At 40.7% G+C, this 22,004-nt stretch overlaps 1 protein-coding gene across 3 annotated transcripts in view; it reads left to right on the top strand.

Annotated features, from left to right (window-relative positions):
* The window catches only part of bcas3 (BCAS3 microtubule associated cell migration factor), a 332,868-nt gene that overhangs the window by 65,396 nt on the left and 245,468 nt on the right, over positions 1 to 22,004 (top strand). For all 3 annotated transcript variants that reach the window (XM_076734875.1, XM_076734874.1, XM_076734877.1), the window contains exon 15: positions 11,408 to 11,744. In XM_076734875.1, coding sequence (XP_076590990.1) covers positions 11,408 to 11,744 — 337 coding nt within the window. The remainder of the gene's footprint in view (positions 1 to 11,407; positions 11,745 to 22,004) is intronic.

Below are 22,004 nucleotides of genomic sequence, written 5' to 3'. Positions count from 1 at the left end.
GCTCAGCAACGACGCCATAAAACAGCCGGACTGTGGTTTCCAACTGCACATGGGTCGAAGATCGTACTTTTTGAAGAAATGTCCTCTGGTCTGATGAAACTTAAAATTAAACTGCTTGGCTCTAATGACCATCGTTATGTTTGGAGGAAAAAGGGGGAGGCTTGGAAGCCAAAGAACACCATACCAACTGTAAAGAAAGCAGGTGACAGCATCATGATGCGGTGGTGCTTTGCTGCTGGCAATAGTTGGCATCACAAGGAAGAAAATTATGTGGATACAATGAAGCAGCATCTCAAGACATCAGCCAGGAAGTTATATGTCTCTGTCTCTTTATGGCCGCCCTCCCAAAAAGCAATAGTAATAGTATAGTGATTATTGTAGTCACCCATATGTTGTCCTCTATGTACACATTAGTTAAGTCAGGACGTTTACCATAGTGAGGCAGGACTTTGCCTGGAATAGACTCTCTTGTGTACCATGCCAACATAATTGAAGGTGGAATTACTGATCTCATACGTAAATTGCTCATGCAGTTAAAAAAAAAAAGCACGGTAACATCACAGCAGTGACAGTAATCATCAGCAGCTGCTTTGAGGATTGTACTGTCTCCAGTAACCTGGATCATTTCACTGTCAGACATTTATTACCATATTTATGATTTAAAGTGTTTGTCAGATCTGCACATTATCTGTTTGATAACTGCAAAGTTTCAAATACTGTACATAATATAGTATAACTTATATTGTGATCTGCCAACATAATAAAATTTGCCTATCAAACTGAGCTTACAGAGACACTTATTACCTTTAGTAAAGGATTACTAGCAAAACTCTTTTCATGGTATTAAATGGAGCAGGTTTTTCAAATCTTCTATGTGCATGATTACAGGTGTGTTTTTCATAAAACCTTTGTCAAAGCACATGATATATTTCCCTAATACCGCAGGATCCTTAAATGACCAAAACCCTTCTTAGAAATAAAACACGTTATTCGTTGCCAATGAAATGGAAATATAACTTGCATATATGTATAATGTACAAAGCAGCAAAGCAATATCTTTTATGTAAAAAGTCCAGATCATGTCCCCTATCGATGAAAAGAGGTTCTTCTGTACAGAAGTTGTGTCAGACGGTTGAAGCTCTCTGGTCTCAGTGGTCATCCTGACATGTCTTGTGGAAAAAAAAAAAATAAAACACTTCCTGATGCTTCTGGCCGCTGTGTTGTCTTCAGACTTTTTCTTGAATGAAGCCCATCCCCTGCCCAGCAGTAACTTTCTCCTCTGATGGTTCTCATAGTGTGAGGGGAGTGTGGTGGGTGCAGCTTCATCAGGTCACTCACTCTGCTGAGCCTGGAGTAACATTACAAAAAAAGGTTCAAACACTGAATTCAACTGCACTAGTTACAGCAAATAAACTGGCAAGCAATACATAAACACATACTTATAGGGATATTTGAGTAACCAGAGGTGGGTATTAACAAGTTACTTTTACTCTGTTTCAGTTATTCAAGTCACTTATTGGTCCCAGATCTGCTGGCAGTCTGTCATTCTACTGCAGCCACTCCTCCCCATGACTGATCATTGGTTAAAATTATGAAATTATTTTTTATTTTATATCCAAAGGTGAAAGGTCAGCTTCACAATGACACAATAATGTTCTGAAGAAACACTTTTCTGGCCACTATTCAACATCATAACTCATTTTTACAATTTGTAGCTTCTTTGTGGCAACATCCATATTTGAAGCTCATTGGTTGTGCTGATATTGAATTTCAGGTAATTGTTACATCTTGTGATGAGGCTCTCTGTCAGTCAGTGTGTTAATGCAGGACCTTTATGTGAAACAGAGTTACTACACTGTGGTTTTGTTACCTTTACGAATAGTACAAGGTAAAAGTTGATGATTATAATTACTCACGTCCTAATGTTAAGACATTCACATAAACATGCACAAGAAATGAATATGAATGAAGCAGCAACTGCTTAATTTAGCCAAGAAAGAGGTTTGGTCAATAGTACAAAATAAACAAGGCAACCAGCTGCATTCAACGAAACATTTTATTATATAAAACATCCAGGGAGCAGGTAGATAAATGTTTTCCTTGAAGAGGCATTCTTCAGAGAAACTCATTCGTCCTCCTATAGGGAGAGAAATGGCAGTAAGCAGGCCAAAGAAAGGAAAGACATACAGGTGATAGATAGCCATGACATTCCTCCATCACAACAGTAGGAATAACAGAAGATGTGGACAGCTGACTGAGTGCTCAATAAACTTGGATCTGGATGATTATTGCTAAAAACATCTCCACACACACACAGTTACTTGAATGTTGTGGTGAGGGCATTCCAGCACCAGAAGCAAACTGTGTCATAGACCCAGAGGAGACCAGGTCCTGAGTCGAGTCGGGCCTGACGCTGATGGAGAGACCTGAGAGGGGTAAAGAAAGATGTAACAGTGTTAAGGTTAATACACTGAAGAACATAGAGTAAATACACACTGCAAGCCAATGTTTCCCAAACGTTTTTATGAGCTTGAGATTACAGAAGTGAGAGCACATGCTTATTTAGGTCCATATGTATTTGAATATTGACATGATTTGTTATTTTTTCTCTGTACTCCAGTACAAAATCTGAAATTAAATACTGACTCTGGACTTCAAGTTCAAACTCTCTTCTCAAATTTGTGGGTACTTTCAGACATATCAAGTGAACCATGTAGTAATTATAGTCATCTCAGTGACTGCCAATTTCAGAGGACCTCAAGTTAACAAACAGTTCCCAAAAAACTACATAAAATGATCACATTTGATGCTGGGTTGATTTTGATGACCAAAAAATAAATACCATCATACTGAAGCTGAAAGTCTGCACTTAAATCTTTGAATAATTGTTTCATTTCAAATCCAACGTGTTGAAGGACAGAGCCAGAATCATTCATTTAGCCCAATGTCTAAAGCCCTTCCTTTAATGACAAGGGCTCAGACATTGTGGATATGGGGTGTGTTCCTCACCATCAGGGATCAGGGGTTAGTCCGTGGCAACATTTCAGCAGTTCTCTCTACGCATGATCACTACTCATAATGACATCCTGTGGACGTGTCTGATGGTGAGCAATCTCCTGAAGAACCAAAATAACAAAACAGAAACAAGCATTTAGTGGGTCATCGCTATGGAGATTTGCTGTAATTTAGGTGGCGGGTTAGCTCAGTGCTTCACAGGGATATACATTCAGTCAGATATACATTCAGTCAGAGGTACAGTCAGTCTGTAGGGATGTACACTTTAATAGGCACACCTGTACAATCTAATGTAATCTAATACATGTTGCCTATAATGTTTAGAGTTTTTACACTGTCATAGAGGTGTTAATTCAATTATATGTTTAAGCATCAAGGTCATAGGTGGTGACGATGTTGTACTGACCTTCATTATATTCAGAAGGGTTTCTAATATTCTGTCCCCCTCATGTATGTAAACAGGGAGGACAGAAAACACCTCAAAATAATGCAGTTTAGTACAAAACCAGATTTAACTATGACCTCAGCCATCAACTTATCATTGAATTCACACATTTTTGACCATCAACAAAAACTGAATGTTATGAAACTCATAAAAGTAGAATTCATGGCAGAGCTGTGAAATACATCACGTCCTAAAAGAGAGAAAAGAGATAATGTAAAGTGAAATGTCATCCAAAAAATACTTTAGTGATGTTGGTCCAAGAAGAAGTAATCTTCTCTTTAAGCTGCACTCAACAAAACCTTTCTGTACACTTACAACTGTTCAGTCTAATCAAAGTGAGCTATAATTCCACCTCCACGATAGAACTGTCCTATTAACTGAGAGATTTTCTAGTTAGAGGTGTTTACATTTCTTTGTATTCAAGGGACTGATGACTGAGAGAAGGATCTCACACTGGTGATTCCAGCTTTCTTAGTGGACACTTAGATGACAGAGGAGAAAAAAAAGGTCAGAGTCCTCTAAGCAGCAGTGTACTTCTTTCAGACAAAGTTGGAATCACCAGTATGAGAGCTTTCTCTCATTTCTTTAACAGAGACTTCTCCAAAGTCTGTGCGCCATGTTTTATGGCAAATAAAATGATATCTTAGTCACAGCGAGCCATAAATATGATCAGTCACTGTGTTCTATCTAACAACCATTAAAAATATGACTTCAGTTTTGTGGTCATGGGCAAGCTGCTGGCCTAAGAGTCTTTTTCATGTTCAAGAGACAGTGAATACAATTCCACGTGCCATATTATTTTCATGAACAGATCTTCTCTCCCTAGAGCTGGTCCCACCACAAGACAGTGCAGTCTTGGGACAGGGATTTTGCACCTCTTCCACTTCCACACACACACACACACACACACACAGTGAAGACCAGTAGCTGAAAGGAAGGATGTATAAATGTCTCCGTCAAATTAATTGTATGTCCCATTTACACTGTTTTCATACTTGTCAAAATGTGGTAGATAGTTTGTCTGGGTTATTGTTGGTGGGATATGGTATTTGTGCTCCACTGCTATGTTTCTGTGAAGCCTATAAGCATATACGTAGTTGCCAGTTTAAATACACCGAGCTAAAACTAATGCAGTCAAACAGTCCTGCTGTAATTCCTCCCTTCATGAAGGTTATAATGTTCAGTTTTTGAACTTTAGAGGTGTTGAATCAACACGTGATTATTTTGGAGGATGCAGGGAGCAGTTTCTGACAATTACATACCTTGTTGCTTTTTGGATCCTTTGTAGATAATTGGCTCGCAAGGTCATTGAAGGCAGTCCCTCAAGGTTTCATATGTCAGCTCTTAAACAGAGATATATGTAAAGTGATTAGCTATCTGTAGTTGTACTTTCCTTTTACAGTGATCACCCGCATGCTGCTGCTGATCTTATCCCCCTTTCACTGATGCACCCATCACTAACAAACAATGTTATCTAGTTTCTCCAGCTACCATTGGTTGTAATCAGGTGTACTGGTTGCAACTTTAACAACAAATCTAATAACTGAAGATAAACTTTGAATGCCACCAAAGGCCAATAGCTGCAGTTAGTGTGTTGCTCTCATTAGCTCCCTACAATTAGAATCTAAACTACCTCTTACTAGCTCTATCTTACCATAAACATTAACTTCAGCTGGCAACATAAAATGCCACCTTTGACTAGATTCATGAAAGGTAATCTAATGAGTTATATCAAAAATGCTGTCATTTCATAGTGTGCTATAACAGCTGGTGATGCAGTCACACAATATCTAGTTAGTCCTCTAAGTCTTAAGTCCAAGACTACAATCCAAGTAAAATAGCGACTCCATCAAAGTATATGTTTTGGAGTTCCATTACAGTTACATCACTAGCTCACTTGAACATTCACATAGCTAGCGTGCCATGTTCTCACACATGTACACAGTGCTAGCTAGTGACCCCACAGCCAGCTAGCTTTTTGCAAAAACATAATGATCAACTCCGTTAATAAGTTGCATTATTAATTTTTTTTTACTCACCGTTTCAACTCAACTTCGACTCAACTGTCTTATAACCCCCGATCGTATATGCATACCAGTGAAATAAGTGCTGTGCATACCTGAAAAGACAGACTCAGGAGAGATTGAAGCAGACCTCCAAAAATACAATCTATCTGCTTTTCTGCAACATTTTTCTCTTTTTGAAGGCTGCGCAGTGATTTGTTTGATGTACTGCAGCCAGGAATAAGGCACCTTTCATGGCCTGTTTTCAGCGACATGGCCCCCTTCTCCCACTTTGCATTCGTCTTCATGGTTCACCTGGGAAGCATGTAGGACATTTAAAGCTTCGTTGAAAATGGTTCTTCCAAATGGACAATGACCCCAAGTATACTTCTGCTGAGTTTAAATGTATTTGGCTAGGTGTAATGTAAATGTCTGACTTCAGCTGTACAGTATATTGCCAAAAGTCAGTGGACATGTTTGACATCCCATTCTGAATTCATGGCCTTTAATAAGAGTTGGACCCCCTTTGTGTCTATAACAGCTGCCACTCTTCTGGGGAGGCTTTCCTTGATATTTTGGAAAGAATTTGTTCCCCTTCAATCAAAAGAACATTTGTGAGGTCCAGAAGAACTGGCTCTTGGTGTTCTGTGTTGGATTTTATGCATCTGTCCACAGTGTGTGTCGGTGAAACACAATAATTAGGAGGGGTGTCCATTGACTTTTGGCCATATAGTGGTATTGTAGTTTTTTAGCCCACATAGACACACAATGAGTACATATTATTTCATATGGTACATGTTGAAATGAGCGGGGAAATGGAAAATAATTTGATTCCAGAAATCATAAATGAAAACCATTCATAGTTAATAAATGCATCATCGCCTTCAAAGTAAAGATATTTTCTGTCTCTTTTGAATTGTCCCATATGTTCTAAGCCGTGTCATGCAGAGACTTTGCAGTGGAAGTTAGAAGTGCTTACTCAACAAAACTACTTCAGGCCTTGTTCGGTTCAGGATTATTGACTGGGAAAACACACTATCACACGCACACATTCTCACAGCCTGCCTGTAGTTAATGTATGACCACACGGCAGGTCCGCTGACCGGCTGCACACTGAGCCTGCTTTGATCCAACCCATTGTAAACACTGACAGCCAGCCTTAGCCTAGTGCTTTGGCCAGGGGTTATCGCGACACATTCACACACGCACATACCTCCACACACACACACACACACACACACACACACACACACACACACACACACACACACACACACACACACTCAGTCATTTGTCCATCACTTTTGGGGACATTGCATAGACTTACATTTCTTTCTTGGAGACTTACCATAACCATAACCACTACTTGCCTAACTCTAACCCGACCTTCTTCTTCAGTCTTCATCCTAAAATGGAATTATTTACATTATGGGAACTTTCATCTAGTCCCCGTAAGGAAGGCAAGTCCCCACAATGTGAGTGTATAAACAGATTTATGTCCCCACAACATGAGCTATACACATCCGCACGCACACCTACACACACACACACTCAGACACACAGTAGAGAGTGATAAAGTCTTCAGTGAGGTGGGTGGAGAGACGCCTTATCTGTCTCCAGCAGCAAACATGCGACTGGCTGTCAGTGACCCGAGGCCAGGTAAACAGACCGGCAGCTGATAACAGCTATAAGGGGCTAAAGGAGGACCAGAATGCAGATGAGTGTTGAGCTATGGGGCAAACTGAGGAGCACTAGTCACTGAGGTTACAGGGGTGGCACTCCATTACTGCTTACTTTGCAGCCCTGCACCCTGAGCTGCAGTTGCAATGATACAGGTTTTGAAGGCTGATTTTATCATTTACATGCACTTAAAGAAACAATATGTTACATTTCCATACTAAAATGCCTAAAAACAACTGCAACAATGTTATATATTTTGGTGAGTTGTGTAACTTCATTATCCGAAATGCTTCCAACAACGTTCAAACCCAGAGAAATAAGTAACTTTTTTTCAAGATAACTGCGTGTTATTTAGTCCCGTCAGTGGTGACACAGGGAACACCAGGTGAGACCTTAAACCTTCATACATTACATTGCCCACGCATTTCTGACAAGTCTGAGTGACATCAGGTAATCTAGATTTTCAGTCATGTTTCACAATGAAGACAGTAACTCCCATGATCCCACACTATTTCACAATGTCATCAAACCATGTCTTGAGTTTTCATTGTTTTGACTGAGGCACCCTGTGCAGGACAAATTACGTAATGTGTGTTTAAGTAACCCAGCTACTGCTGGCTTTCTAAGAACTTGATTTCAACTTTGTGTAAAATAGAAAGCATAATCTGTAATCTGGGTGGTGGAATATAGACAAATGATGTCCTCAAGGATCTCCTAGAGAATGTTCCTTGCTTGGCCACATACATGGACTGGGTTTACAGTCATCTTTTTACGTGTGAACACGTGTATTGCAAACACTTAAGGGAAAGTATCACTTGTATCACTAAAAAACTTAAAAAGCATCATTTCATAGTTATTTTACATTTGCAACAAATATAGTGTTGATTAGTTTAGGCATGGACCAAGCCAACTGTTTCTCTTTTGATACCAGTTCAGATCTTTCAAATCTGTGAGGCAGTGGATGGCTGTGGTGCTGGAACCTGAATGCAACTGACTGAAGAAACACTGACGTTTCTAATGACATTAACATGTTGCTGTCTTTAAAGGTGTACTGTGCAGTATTTGATCTCTACTGGTATGTTTTCGCACTGTTTCTGTGATCCATGGGTGGTGGTAGTGTGCAAAGATATGCAGCACTGTGCCACCAAAGACAGGGAACAAGAAGACTGCTAATAAACATGAATATAAGCAATGCTGGATTTAAAATATCTTAAAAGTGTGAAGGATTTTGTTTGTTAGACCTTAAGAATACACACAGTGTGTTTTGGTGACTAACACTGAATGTAAAAGAATAATAATTTCATTGCCAGTATCCTAAATGACACTAAAGATCAGTATCAGCACTGATCTGGATGCTGCATATTGTATCAGCACATCCATTGATACATTCCATTACATCCCTTAAATCAGTGAAAATGAGTATTATCCATTGATTTATGGATTGAACTCACAGGCTTACCTGACCTTGCGTATTGAAAGTCCAGTATGTTGGTTAAACACTACAGAGCAAAGGATGAAAGCTGGAGTCAGCCACAAAACCACAAATGATTTTCCTTCTTTCATTTACATCTTCTCTAAATTCCGTCTAACGCGGCTACTTGACTTCTATACAAGTGTATGTTTGTCCTCTCCCTTCAGTCTTATCCCTTTCTCCATCTTTATCACATTCTTGTCATTCCTCCAGAGTTCCTCTCAGGTGAACAGAGCTGCCTAATCTCTCCAACAGTTTCACTTATTAAAAAAAAAAGAAGGTCAGAAGCATTAAACATGTCGTCTTGGCATCTCTCTGACTGCCAAGGATGTCATCAAGTACTCTGTGCACGAGGACAGGAGGAAGAGCTTTCCAGCCTCTCTGGAATGTGCAACTGCCACACCGGCACATGCATGTGACTTAATACTGTTGCATTCCACCTTTTTAAGATAACATGACAACTGTTTGATATCTGCATGGTTGTCACACTGTGACTGTACAATCACAGCAACCTTTCAGTAAATCTCCTGCCTGATGAAATGGATTCGAGTCCAGGCACCCATTTACAGTTGGAGCTCTGACAGGTATATTACCACCAATTACGACACACACAAAGTAGGCCTTTCTCATCTCCGAGTCCTCCTTAATCAGCCCAGCGCAGGTCAGGCCTCCTCTTTCACTCATCTTTGTGAAGTAAAGTAACTGTCTGGTATGCAGAGGATGCCCCATTAACTGTCATTGCTGGGGACAATTACTGAGTCTGACCTGGCAGAAGATTAGAGAGGCCTGCAAGTACGGAGCTGTCTTGCTGATTGGCTGACATGCTTGCTGGCGAAGGAGTTAGACATTCCTCATCTTAACTTTCTCCTGGACCTTTTCCTTTCATTTCGTCCAGTCTCATCATCTCTCCCCACCCTCTATTTTTAATGATATGTCGAGTGATAGGTGCTGTTTCAGCATACTATCACCTCATCGGTCTGTCACCCTTTGTCACTCCTTTGTCTTTTTGCATTTTCTCTCACCCACTCTCCTTTGCTTGTATTGTCTCTTGCAGCCTATCTGTCTGGTTTCCTGCATGTCTAACATGCTCAGGGAGATCCTATCTTCTCAAGTGTCTGCTCCCTGAGTCGGCCACTGTTTGAGGAGAAGGCTAACAGAGGATGCCATCAACTGTTATCTTTCTTCTTAGTCATTTATTTTGCCACCAGACAAGCTCATTCTCACCTTTGCCAAAACTTTACTGTCTAACCTCTCATCCTGGTCATCTTTTGTCATGCACCTCAGTCAGCATTGTTCATCTGTCTGATGACGCTTCATTCTAGTCACTCTAATTTTGGCAGACTGCAATTCTCAAAAAAACCCATCGAGTTAATTTTACTTGTGTGCAATATGGTAATGTGGAGAAGTTGGATGGAGCTGCTGAAACCAAACCTTTTTTACACTGACAATAACAACATCAGTTTGAAAATCTAATTTGCATGTGTAATTTTCACTGTCCAAACCATTTCCCAATAACGATCGATTTTAAAAGCTAAGAGCATTTTCTCAGAATGTTTCTATGCACGGTCTTAATTTTCCCCATTTATAACTTTCTAATATAAACATTATATGAGTATATGTCACTTAACATCATCTCAGCCTTAACATGCTTTTTGGAAACAAACATTGCTCTGTTGTTTTGCATGGCAGGATGCCACTCATTCACAGCTGGATTACGTATGTGTCAATGTAAGAATGTCAAATGGGAAAGTTTTAATGATTACGAATTACAGCATTCTAGCATATATTATTCATGTTATTCGAGGTTTTCCAAGAGCTCAAATCGTGTATTTTAAGTACAGTTTGAGTAGCTTATACAATTTGGAGCAAATGTCAAAGTTCAGTTAAAAAAATGGCAAGAACACAGATGTGTGCTGCAGCTTTCACTGAATTTCCACTCGCAGTCTGTGTCCGAGTTCCGTGGGTGATACGAAATACTTGATACAAATATAAGTAAATATATGTAAAATAAAGTTAAATGCATAATTTTAAGAAATCTAAAGCCATACATTAACGCTCATTTTTTCAAAATATGATATATGTCTGTATACAACAAAGAAAGTAAGAAATGTAATTTAAAGCCTTTTGACAAATGAACAAAACATTTTTCATCTTATTTGCATGTCCCACCATGCACCTGCAAAGCTCAGAAGTGGAATAGACCTGACATGTTAAGACTCATAACCTGACCTGTAGGCTGAGCTGGCAGCTGGATGTTACAGGGGAAAGATGTAGGAGTGCACAAGAGGGAACTAGATGAGTATTAATAGATAAATAAACATTCGGTGGCACATGCACCCTCCACATTTCAGTCAGTTTTGTCCAACTCAGACCAATTTGGTGTCACAGACACACACACACACACACACCTATCCAAAATCCTTTTCTGACACTGGTGAGGGATTCTGAAAGATTCCGTTTAAACATCAAGATCATTTGTAGAATAGCAGCAGATCTCCAAACTCTGTGATTTAGTTTTGTTTCAGAATTTAAAGACTCTTTAAGAACTTTTCCCATTGGATAAATGAATCTGGAGAAGAGCAGCAGAACCACAGAGTCCAGAATCTATTATTTTGTCTGTATTGTCTTTGTAGAGTTACGGCTAGCGCTGATATCCATATACACAGCTGCGTCAATGCAGAATACATCATCCGCCTGTTCACTGTCACATTTTCCTCACCTTTCAGTATTTAAACATGAAAATGCTGTGCTACTATGTCCCTTGACTTCTTAATCTGCCCTGTCTCTGTCCAGGTCCAGGACATGTGTTTCAGCCAGGACAGTCGCTGGGTAGCCATCAGCACCCTCCGTGGCACCACCCATGTATTTCCTGTCAACCCCTATGGTGGGGCGCCCTGTGCCCGCACACACATGTCCCCACGGGTGGTCAACCGGATGTCTCGCTTCCAAAAGAGCGCTGGCCTGGAGGAGATCGAACAGGAGCTGAACAGGGCAGCTGCGTTAGGAGGAGGAGCAAGTGGAGGAGGCATAGGAGGAGGTGGCTGCATCCTGGGTGGAGGAGGAGGCATCGGAGGCCGCTGTAGCCCCATACCTGGCCTGTCCAGTAGCCCCTCGGGGTCTCCACTGCATGGTAAGGAGCTGGGAGGGAGGGCAAGTAAAGGCTCACTGATGTTTGTCTTTACAGTATCCACATGATTTAATTAGTGCTGAGTGTCCTCAGTAGAGTGCAGATCCCCACCAGGTTGGTCTTGGACCATGCAGGGAGCAGAGAGTTGAGGGCGGGCTGAGTGTCCAGTTTGTGTTCATGAGAGTTGTGGAATGAACGGGAGACAGTATGCAGGCTCCAAAACACCAGTGATGTAAAGTGTCAAGTTCAAAGTGAAAACCCCAACAAAAGAATCCACCAACGGTAATGTGAGCTCCACGTACTTTGTCCCCAGCGGAAATAAGATTCCAAACTCAAGCAGTTTCTGATCACTTGTGGCCCCTACAGGCTGGTTAAGAGGAGGGAGGGGTCAGCAGCCAATGGCGGTATAAAACAGAACAGTCGATAAAATAATCACAGCAACCACAAGAGGTCCTTGATCATACAGTCATAACTGTGCAAAAAATATTAGGCTGATGGGTCCAGTAGTACACACACGCACAAGCAAACGCATGATCCCCTCCAGACCTGTATAACTCACATGAGAAATAATCATGATCTCAGTATAGAGCAAAGTTACTCCTTTAAAAACACATCAACCACTGGCAATCAACTCAGCAAAGAAATAAATCTCTGAATAAATACAGCTGTAAAAGAATCTGTGTTTTAAGGTTTTTGTCATCTGATTAGAGCTTAGGGCAAAAATGTAAAGCTTCTTTACTTCTTCACATTTTTCCACTATAACTTATAAGAATGAATTTAATTAAAAATATTTAATTTATTTAATTAAAGGTGTTATTTATTGACATATTGAGTTACACATTTGACCTTTTGCTGGTTTTCTTGACTTTTGTGCCTTGATACTACTGGCCATCAACTTGGTTGTCAGCCATCTATGGATGTAATGGAATATTCTGTCCCAGATACACCCCTGAGAGTACCCAAAGTCATAGTCCACAGGATTTCATTCAGTGGAGGCGAAACGTTTATTAATCAGTCACTGTCTGCTGGCCCAATCCTTGCACTTCAGAGTAAAACACAGCGCACATCTGTCTTGTCTATCGTTTCATTGCAACTCTGCAGTCTTTGGAAAGCAAATGTGAATTAAACATGTTTCCAAAAGCTGGTTTGGAGCCAATAAGCCTTGTTTCGTCTGAAGTTGGCGCTGTACGCTGTGATCAGCATGGCTCTAATAAAGAAGTATAGGTCAGGCACAAGAAACAAAGCCAGTTGTTTGACAACTGCCAATAAACCTCAATGAAGAAGAAGAAGGAGAAAGAAGAAACACAACTGTCTTCCATGAGAGAAAAATGAACAGAGGTTTTTAGGATTTTTCATTCATGTAAGTTGTCATTTTTTTCTTGTCAGCGAGTGTTGGTCATTTATAATACTGTCCACAGACGGAGACCTCTACAGCTGACTCTGTCTTCTTTCCACTAGGGACAGAAAAAAGAAATCAAAACGGACTCACACATACTCACTTATCATACTCCTGACTTATGAAGTTATCATGAATGTGCCAGCAAACAGTTGACTGTTTAAACATCCAGCAGACAACAAGACAACACCAGCATTCATTTGGAGTGTTTCTGTCCACCCGATGAATGAAGTCCAATATTTACTCTGCCGATCAAAGTGATCTCTGTCACGCTCTTTGTCTGCAAGATGCTGCAGAGTTTCATATTAGAAGTAAAGATTCAGTAGTTGCCTCAGACTGCAGTTGAGTTGTGTCCAGTTGTGTGTCTGTGTGTGCATTTTTGTGTGTGTTTCCAGTGACTGGTCATCTCAGTAGCTCTTTTCCAGGGACTCTGATCTGTGTGCCACAACCTTGTCTCTCTTGTTTGTCAAACACCAATGCAGGCTGCTCACAGTGTCTGTGTGTCCCTAGCTGACATAGATACACATTGATAAACACACACTTTGTGTCAGCTGCACTGCTTGACCCCAGAGGTGTTACTCAGTGTAAAATATGACAGTTCTCATTAGTCATGGGTTTCCAGGAATATCCCTCAGCCTCAGTAGGTGTACTGCAGCCAGGCGAGGTCAAGAACTTGATAAACACTTCAGAGAACCAACTAACAGGAAACTGACTAGTAGGAAATTTTACATAACATTGTAGAATGTATTTTATAATGTTTTTGGGTTTTTTTTATATGCTCTTTGCTCCAGAGGGTTTCCAGCTTATTGGAATGGAAGCCAGATCTTTAAACCCTGAAAATACCAGAGCACTTCAGGATGAAATAGCATTTTAAGGTGCAAAAAGTGTAAAAACCAGGTCATGGAGGAAGCTGTCGAATAAATTCCACAGAAGATCTGCTCCCCTACACTCTTAACCTGTCCTCCAAGCTTAGTGTTAATGGGTTGAAACAACTTCTTTCTAAAATAAACCAATATGTATATGGTGTGGTAGGCTTTCTTCAAGTCCATTTTGGACTTATGTTGACCTCTAGTCAGATTTTGTTACACCATATATTGCAAATCTCTTAAATATTTGTAGCTGTAGCAGGCCTGTGTGGGCAATTTTGGAAATCATTGCATGATTGTCTTAAGATGATACTGAATTTAAAGGAGTTTTGCATCCATGAAAAAGTACCTCAATTGCTCAGGTATTTTATTCACTGGATTAGACATATTAGACATGTATAATATCACAATATATATTAATATTTCAATGTAACATTTCACATACTGTGATATAACTTTTATCCCGATCACTTATCTCTCCTTTGCAAATGCATCGCATGGCCATAATGCACTTGTCCTCTAAGTTGTTCCCAAGCTCTGTTCTTTTAAATTAGTCTTCATAAGAGCCAGAGGTGACAGAAGATGCTTGGACCATGAAGCCAGGGTCAAGTCATATTATCTGCCTGCCCCAGAACTCACACTGCACCCCCAGCCATGTATACACACATTCATAAACACACACACGCACACTCTCTCGGTGGCGCCCTGGCTTCCTCTCGCTTTCCTGTCTTCCTGGTCTAGACCCAGACCCCTCTGTAACCCCTACACCAAAACACACACACACACACACACACACACACACACACACACACACACACACACACACACACACACATATTACTCTACACTGTGAAAAATTGGCCATCAAACATTAAAAGGATGTCTGACTTTGGAGAGTCACTGCTCCGCTGCGATGAGAGACAGAGGGACAGAAACATCAAAGTGGGGTAGAAGGTGAAAGTGAGTGAGCAAAGTAATGAGGTGCAATTGAGAAAAATGAAGGAGAGATAGAACAGGGGGAAGAAAGGAGGGGGAGCGACAGACAGGGGAGAGGACGATAAGTTTGTAGTAGCGGCGCTGAAAGCTGAGGTCTCGGGGAGCGTGGTCGTAAATCACACTTTTGTTTCAAAGGAGAGCATTGGGGCCACCTGTCAACAATTAGTCCTCACAGTGATACCTCATTGAGTTTGTGTGCGTGTGTGTGTGTCTGTACATCTGAAGAAGATAAAGTGTGTATAGAAGTGATCGTTGTTTTATGGTAAAATACAAAAAATAAAAGCTTGGGATCAGAATGAAAGATTACATTTGAGCCGCATTGAGGAGTTTCCTCGACTCCTGAGAAAATGGAAGGTTTTCAGATCTAATATTTTACAGTTTATAATATAGTCCACAGGAAATTGAAGTCAGGTTTCACACCGCTTTTATCAAGGTGTTAATCCATGCCATACGTCCACTAGCTCACTTTCTGATAAACACAAAGCTCCTTACTGTGTGAGCTACAAGTCCGTCACTTTGTGTACTTACACTGTTAGAACCTCATTCATATCGTGCTGTCTGACACTTTTGAAGTTCAATATGCTTCACTGACCGTCTCTCATATGCGACGTGTGGAAAGGCTGCACCTCAAGACGTTTTTCTAAAAGCACCTGCACCCTTTAACCCACGCTGCAAGTAATTCCACAAACAAGTAGAATAATGTGTTATAGCTGCAATAAGTAAACACACACACACACGCACACACACACACAGTAGGACAGAATTTTTGAGGTTAGTGCAGACATTGATATTTTGCTTTAAAACAAAAAACAATTGTGACCTGGGCAGGACGTTTTAAAGAATGAAAATCAACTTGTCACTACTCTCTGCTGGACAAAGTGCAGAATGGTGTCAATTTTCAAAACATATTTTTAGCGTTTCTGTTTCTTCAGTTGCTCGCCATTTATGAGCTGACATATATGTCAGTGTATCTGCATCAGACGAGTTCACAAATTCATGACAAACGCTGTTGTAAACGATGTTGTCTTTCAATTCATCCCAATTTTCAAAGTTAGGAAGACGCCGATCCTCAGGAGATGCGTCTCTTTACGCGGGATAACAAGAAGCTTGTAATGCACGTGGAGGTTTACACTAGCTTTTACTACAAAAGTTTCTTGTGCAAGGACTCCCAGAGCAGATGAGAGCAGAGTGCTTTTCCCCTCCACCACTGCTGCACTTAAAATGAAATCTCTTAATATTACATTACATTCAAGCTCTGGCCTCTTGTTTCAAGAGTTTCTGCAAACAGGTGTTATATCCCTTAATACAAGTGCAGATTCTGTTCAGCGTGATCATAAATATAAGTGTGGGGACACTCTTCTGAGCTTAATGCGAAGTAGTTCAGAAGCTTTAAAGGCCTGCTGTAAAAATGCAAAGTTACAAAATCAGTTATCTTCTGTGTAAACAGAATAAGAAAATAAAGACTTATGAGAGACTTTCTGGGGTTGCTCCTTTTGCAGTGCTGTCACCACCACATTATGCACTGTGCAATTTTATATATTGTTTACATGTCAGTGCGTTTTTAGGGCTTCTCTGAGTGTTGAGAATTAAGTCTGTGATAAATTAGAATTTTCAGACAAGCTCCTGCACCAAAACAGGATGATCCTCACCCTCAAAAGCAAGCATGTATTTATCTGGTGCAAAAGAACCAAGAAGTGCATATCACAGTAGGTCATTATCAGTTCACCAGTGAGTCCTCTGTGAAGCAAGGTCATGTAGGTCTCTGTGTGTCTGTTATTTTGAAGATAAATTGGCAACAAGGCATCCTGCCACATGTAAATTTAGAAATCCAGTCCCGTCCACCACTACCGCTGCCACCAGCGTTGATAAAAACTCCATAATTTTCACCGGATACAAACACTTTTGAGTCACATTTGCTTTTGTGTCTGCCTTCCGCCTGTTTTTGCTCACCGGGTGTGAATTTTGGGCAGTGAAGGCGTTTTTTCTTAGGCTGGCAGAGAGCAGTAGGGTGAGGCTAGCCGGGGTCGAGCCACCTAGCCACAACAGCTGCTCTGTGATTGTCGCCAGCAAGGACAGCGTTGATTTTTGGGAAGGAAATGTAGAAAAGTACACATCCTTCTCAAAGCTGCCAGCCTGGGCCGCCAGCACACCTAAAAATAGAGGCTGCAATTGGCCATCTTCTTGTCACGGTTAAAATCTGGAATGGCTATTTACATCCCTTACGTCCCTTTTTCTTTTTTTCCAAAGCCTTTCCTCCTCTGTATGATCAGTGTATTGTCATTTGAGGTGATGACCCATAATGTGACCGTCCCATGCTGTAAAGTGCGGTTTGTCTGCGGCCCAGCGCATAAAAAGCTTGATTAGTAAGTGCTGTTTCTCTGCACAGGGCAGAGGTTATTGAGGCTATACCAGGCATATGGCAGCCACTGTAGACTTTTATTATTCAGATGTTTTTCAGATCTAGCCACAGTACTATATAATACAACAGTGTGCAGTGCAAACAAGTTTTGAGCTCTCCAAAAACAGCTTGATCATAATAATCCAAAAACCATTTTTCATATTTCCAGTTGATTTACTTTCATATTTCATTTGCGCTGTCGTGCTGTTGATGGAGATGAGGCTTTTTTTTTTTTTTATCTACTGACTCGGAGTCAGTTGTTCAACTGTGAACATGAAACACTGTTAAATGCCTCGGCTTTCCTCTCTCCTGCGGCACTCTAATGGCAGTTAGGACTTGATGTGCATTTTTTAACATACATGGGAGCCTTGGGTGTGTATACACAGCGCTGGTCATACACGTCCCGACCGTAAAACATCAACACGAGGCTATTAGTCAGTGCAACAGATTTGTTTCCTCACCGAGCAGAAGCCCTGGTGGTCCGATCACAGGGCCATCTGGGCCCTGGCGCTGGTTCAGAGAGAAAGGGGGAGGCAAAAAACAAGGTGTGACGGGAAACTGTTAATTCACTTGTTGATAAAGGGGCACTTCCTTTCTGCTATTAGAGGCTGACGGCTTGCTTATTTGGGTTTGGACTTTTGTTTTATCTCGCCTCCCCCCTCCCCCAGCACTCCCCTTCGTCAGTCATCGTCCTGTGGTGAAAAACACCAACGCTCTGCAGAGGTCGATGCCAAGGAAACATTACCTCATAACTGCTGGTGTGTGACATGCATGTACACGACCTCGCTGTGACCCTGTTTTTGACAGTATAGTTACTGTCCGTTAAACAGTTACAGAGTACAGTTGAAGATGTCTAAATCTCCATTTCATATAGTCGATGGATTTAACAGAGCAAGTTAGCGTGGTCATTTCAAAAACGTGTAAACAGCATGAAACACTGGGCTAGATTACTTGTCCAGATTTCAGTCATCATGATGAGCTGTCTGCCTTGGATCAGTGTCCAGCCTGAGACTGAGCTAAGCAGCATTTGTAAAGCCACCACAGGCCCACATGCTCACCACGTTTTGTAATTTTAACAGTGCTCTTTCATTTTTGCTTTTTTATTCTCTTTTCTTACTTCGACATCCCAAAACAAAACAATCCTTTGAGTAGCTGCTCTAGAGCTCTCGGTCATACATCTCGCTTTCCTAGTGTCACGAAATAGTAGAGAATCAGTTTTCCAGTTTGTCTTCAGCACCAGTTCAGATCTTTTGTTCGCGCTGACTTAAAAGATGAGACTGAAAGAAATGTGTTTAAATAATCAGTAAACTGTATCAGCAGAGGAAGATCACAAGAAATGATGAAAATCTTTAAAACAGCTACTAAATGAAACTTGTTGTGGGATGTTTTGTCAGCAGTTAAGAAAGACTTACAGATAAAATGTGAATGTCTGTTTCTGGCTAATCCAGAAAATGTATTATCTATAAAGATTGAGAGGCAAAGGCAAAGGTCATTTTAGAAGTCCAGTATTACCTTCAGTGTCTTTGTATTGATTGTAACATTGCCTGCAATGTCCAAATACGAACACATATGTTGTCATATGTTTTTTAATTGAATTTTGCTGGTGTTCATACAGGTGCACCTGTAATCTGCTTCAGATTTCTAAATAATAAAGGCAGTGCAACAGAACATGACGGACCCACAAGAACACATGCTGCTCAAGAGTGTTCAAGCTGACAATAGAAGTGAAAATTTCAATGAAAAGGACAGAAATGAAACAAATTCATGGGAAAATAAAGAGCAAAACTTCAGAACCAGATACGTTAAAGGTGGAGCTACCACAGTACAAAAAGGCCAAAAAAAAAAAAAAACTCACAACATACATATTGTCTAATCCAACCCATGTGTCCCAAAGTCATTATCATTTTCAGCAGAATTAAAAAAAATATGTATTTGTCCAAGTCTGACTCTTGCTGAATGGATTGTGGCAGTATATTCCAGCGTTTGGGTCCATTGTTCAATGACCACATTTCCACATCTGTACAAACAAAAGGAATTGTTCTTATGTTAGTGTGAAGATTTATTTAAGATCTGCATTTCTATTCTACATCATCACACATCATTCTAGATCACTGAAGTGACATTTTAGACGGAAAGCACAAAACTTTTTCAGGTCATTTGTTGAGTTTTGTGCCGCGTATATACTGGCCTCAGTGCCGTCGAGGAGAGAGGATATAGGATAGATGTCGAGGGGTCAGGACTTACACAAGGACAAATGTTATCAGTGCCTCACCCTCTCTGACCTTGTCCTACGTCTTACATGCATCTGTACAAAGCATAGTGTGCATGTGCCGACACTCCTGACATGTAGTTCACACACTTTATCAGCGACAACAGCAGTGTGTCCTGTGATTTATCTGCAGACCTCTGTACGGTGCTTCTGTGTCTCTGCTGGAAGCCACAAATAAACACGAGCAGTCGAAGAATTTGGGGAAAATCAGGGGATGTCAACGGTCGATATGTCACTTGAATATGCTAAAACAAACTTTTCAAGAGGTAAACTATTTATTTTTTCAAAACATGAGATGGTTTTTAGCTAAACTGGAGTTAAAAACCCAAAACAAAACAATGTTTATGGAAATCATTAATGATGCGTTTATGAACAGCAGGTCATGGAAGTCTTTCACTACAGTAACCCAAAGTTACAGAATTCTGCATCTGAGCCTGGTGGCAGCCCTGTTTTTTTTAATACCAGAGTTGTCCTCCGTGTGGCGCTGTGTGGTCAGGATTCCCAGCAGTCTGAAGAGGGAGGAGCAGAGCAGCCAGGCCATACAGTCATAGAGGAAAGGATTGTGAAGCTTGAGTTGTGCTGCAAGGATTTTACCTCGATACAAATCTAACAACAGTGAAGGAGAGGGGAAATTTCTCTGGCTTTTTTAATGAATGGCCACTTCCTCCAGCTAAAACAACTTGCAGCCCTCCTTTGGAGTTAGTTTTTTTTAAAGCAGCTGAACACTTCTCTGTTCAATGCAGAAACCTCTTAACTGTAATCTTTTTTTCTCGTTCTCTTTCCTTCTGTCATTGTTGTCCTGAGAAGATGATGCAGGAGACGAAGACGTTTTTCTTCAGATGTTATATTAAATGTTTTTAAAACTGCTTTGGAAATGAAGATTTTCTTCGCTCTCATTATTCATGTATTTCATTGGACACACAGAATCAAGCATCACGTTCAAATCCTGCTGTATACTGTATATCTTAATAATTTACTCTACAAATTACGAGTCAGCGGGGAATCACAAATGACAAATAGCTTTCTAAAAGGAGCAGATGTTGTTTTAAAAGCATTTTTCCCTCAACCTGCCATACAGTCAAGAGGATTAGGCTTTGTACATTACTCAGTACATTTGATTTAACAGTTGTGTGCCATCAAAGGTAAGCTAGTGTTAGCGGCTTGTATTTGTTGCAGGCTCCATCGGCAGGCTTGGCCCTGTGGTCGGCAGAGGAGCCAGAGCCCAGCTTGGCTTGAGTCAATAAACGGAGTGCTCAGTGCAAAACCACACTGCAATCGAACAAGCTGTTTACCATGAAAATTAGCCTTCCCCTGTACTTTTAGGGCTTTTAAGGCGACCAAAAATACACAGTGCGAGGAATATGTATCTTGGCTGGCGTTCGGGCTCCGCCAGAGACCTCTGTCCTTTTTATACGAACCCTAATAACTCAATCTCCACAACCACTAAACCCTCTTATCACTGGGTGCTCGCCGCTGCACTCATCATTATTTGATTTGCAAAATTGGAAGGTAGAGATAAAGAAATAAAGCTGGCTTGCCATTACACACATACGGCACTTGTGGCTTCCAGCTTATTTTCTAGCATGTGAAAAGTGCACACTCTGAAAAGCCAAAGCCTTCCACTGTCACAGAATCAATAGGTTTTACATCCCGCCTTTGTCCTGCTGCAGTGTGTCCCATCTTCTTTTTTCATTTTTGCTTTTTTTTCCCCTCATTTCTGTTCTGTTTGTTGTGCTCTTGAAGCTTAAAGCCTTTAAAATTGTTGTCATACACAAGTGGTCGGGCTAACAGGTCTGTTGGCAACTTAAGGAGCCTATTTTGTACATTATATACCAAATATAATTCAAATACCACCCTGTTTTATATGTTTTATACTGTGCACATACTGATCTATTTTGGGTTTACACCATGTCATGTCGAAAACACTGAACAGGCAGGTTGTGTCAGAATTCCTTTTTTCCTTGTTTTTCCAGTGCAGCATAGAATGAAACTGAAAACATGTTTGTTAGATGAATTCATTCAAGGATGAATGTAATATTGTCTTTGTGAATGCAGTCAACCAATCGTTTCCACTAGTAATATTTGAGCATGACATGCATAACTAACCATTTAGATTAAGATTTTAAAAAACCTAAAAACAACCCGTGAAAAGAAACCTCATCCTTCATTTCTCTTAAATTCCCTGTTTACACGTATCATGTCTAAGTGTTTTTGACATAGCATTTATTTAGACTCGGATGCTGTCAAAACTCTGCTGGCTAAATTCGGATCAAAACGGCCCTGCGGTCGTTACTCGCTATTCAAACACAGCTTCTGTCACAGCCAAACATAACTGGAA

Source organism: Chaetodon auriga, chromosome 7 (assembly GCF_051107435.1).
Source record: "Chaetodon auriga isolate fChaAug3 chromosome 7, fChaAug3.hap1, whole genome shotgun sequence".
NCBI classification, from domain to species: Eukaryota; Metazoa; Chordata; class Actinopteri; order Chaetodontiformes; family Chaetodontidae; genus Chaetodon; species Chaetodon auriga.
The sequence above is the reverse complement of the archived record's forward strand: the minus strand, read 5'-3'. Positions and strand labels throughout refer to the sequence as shown.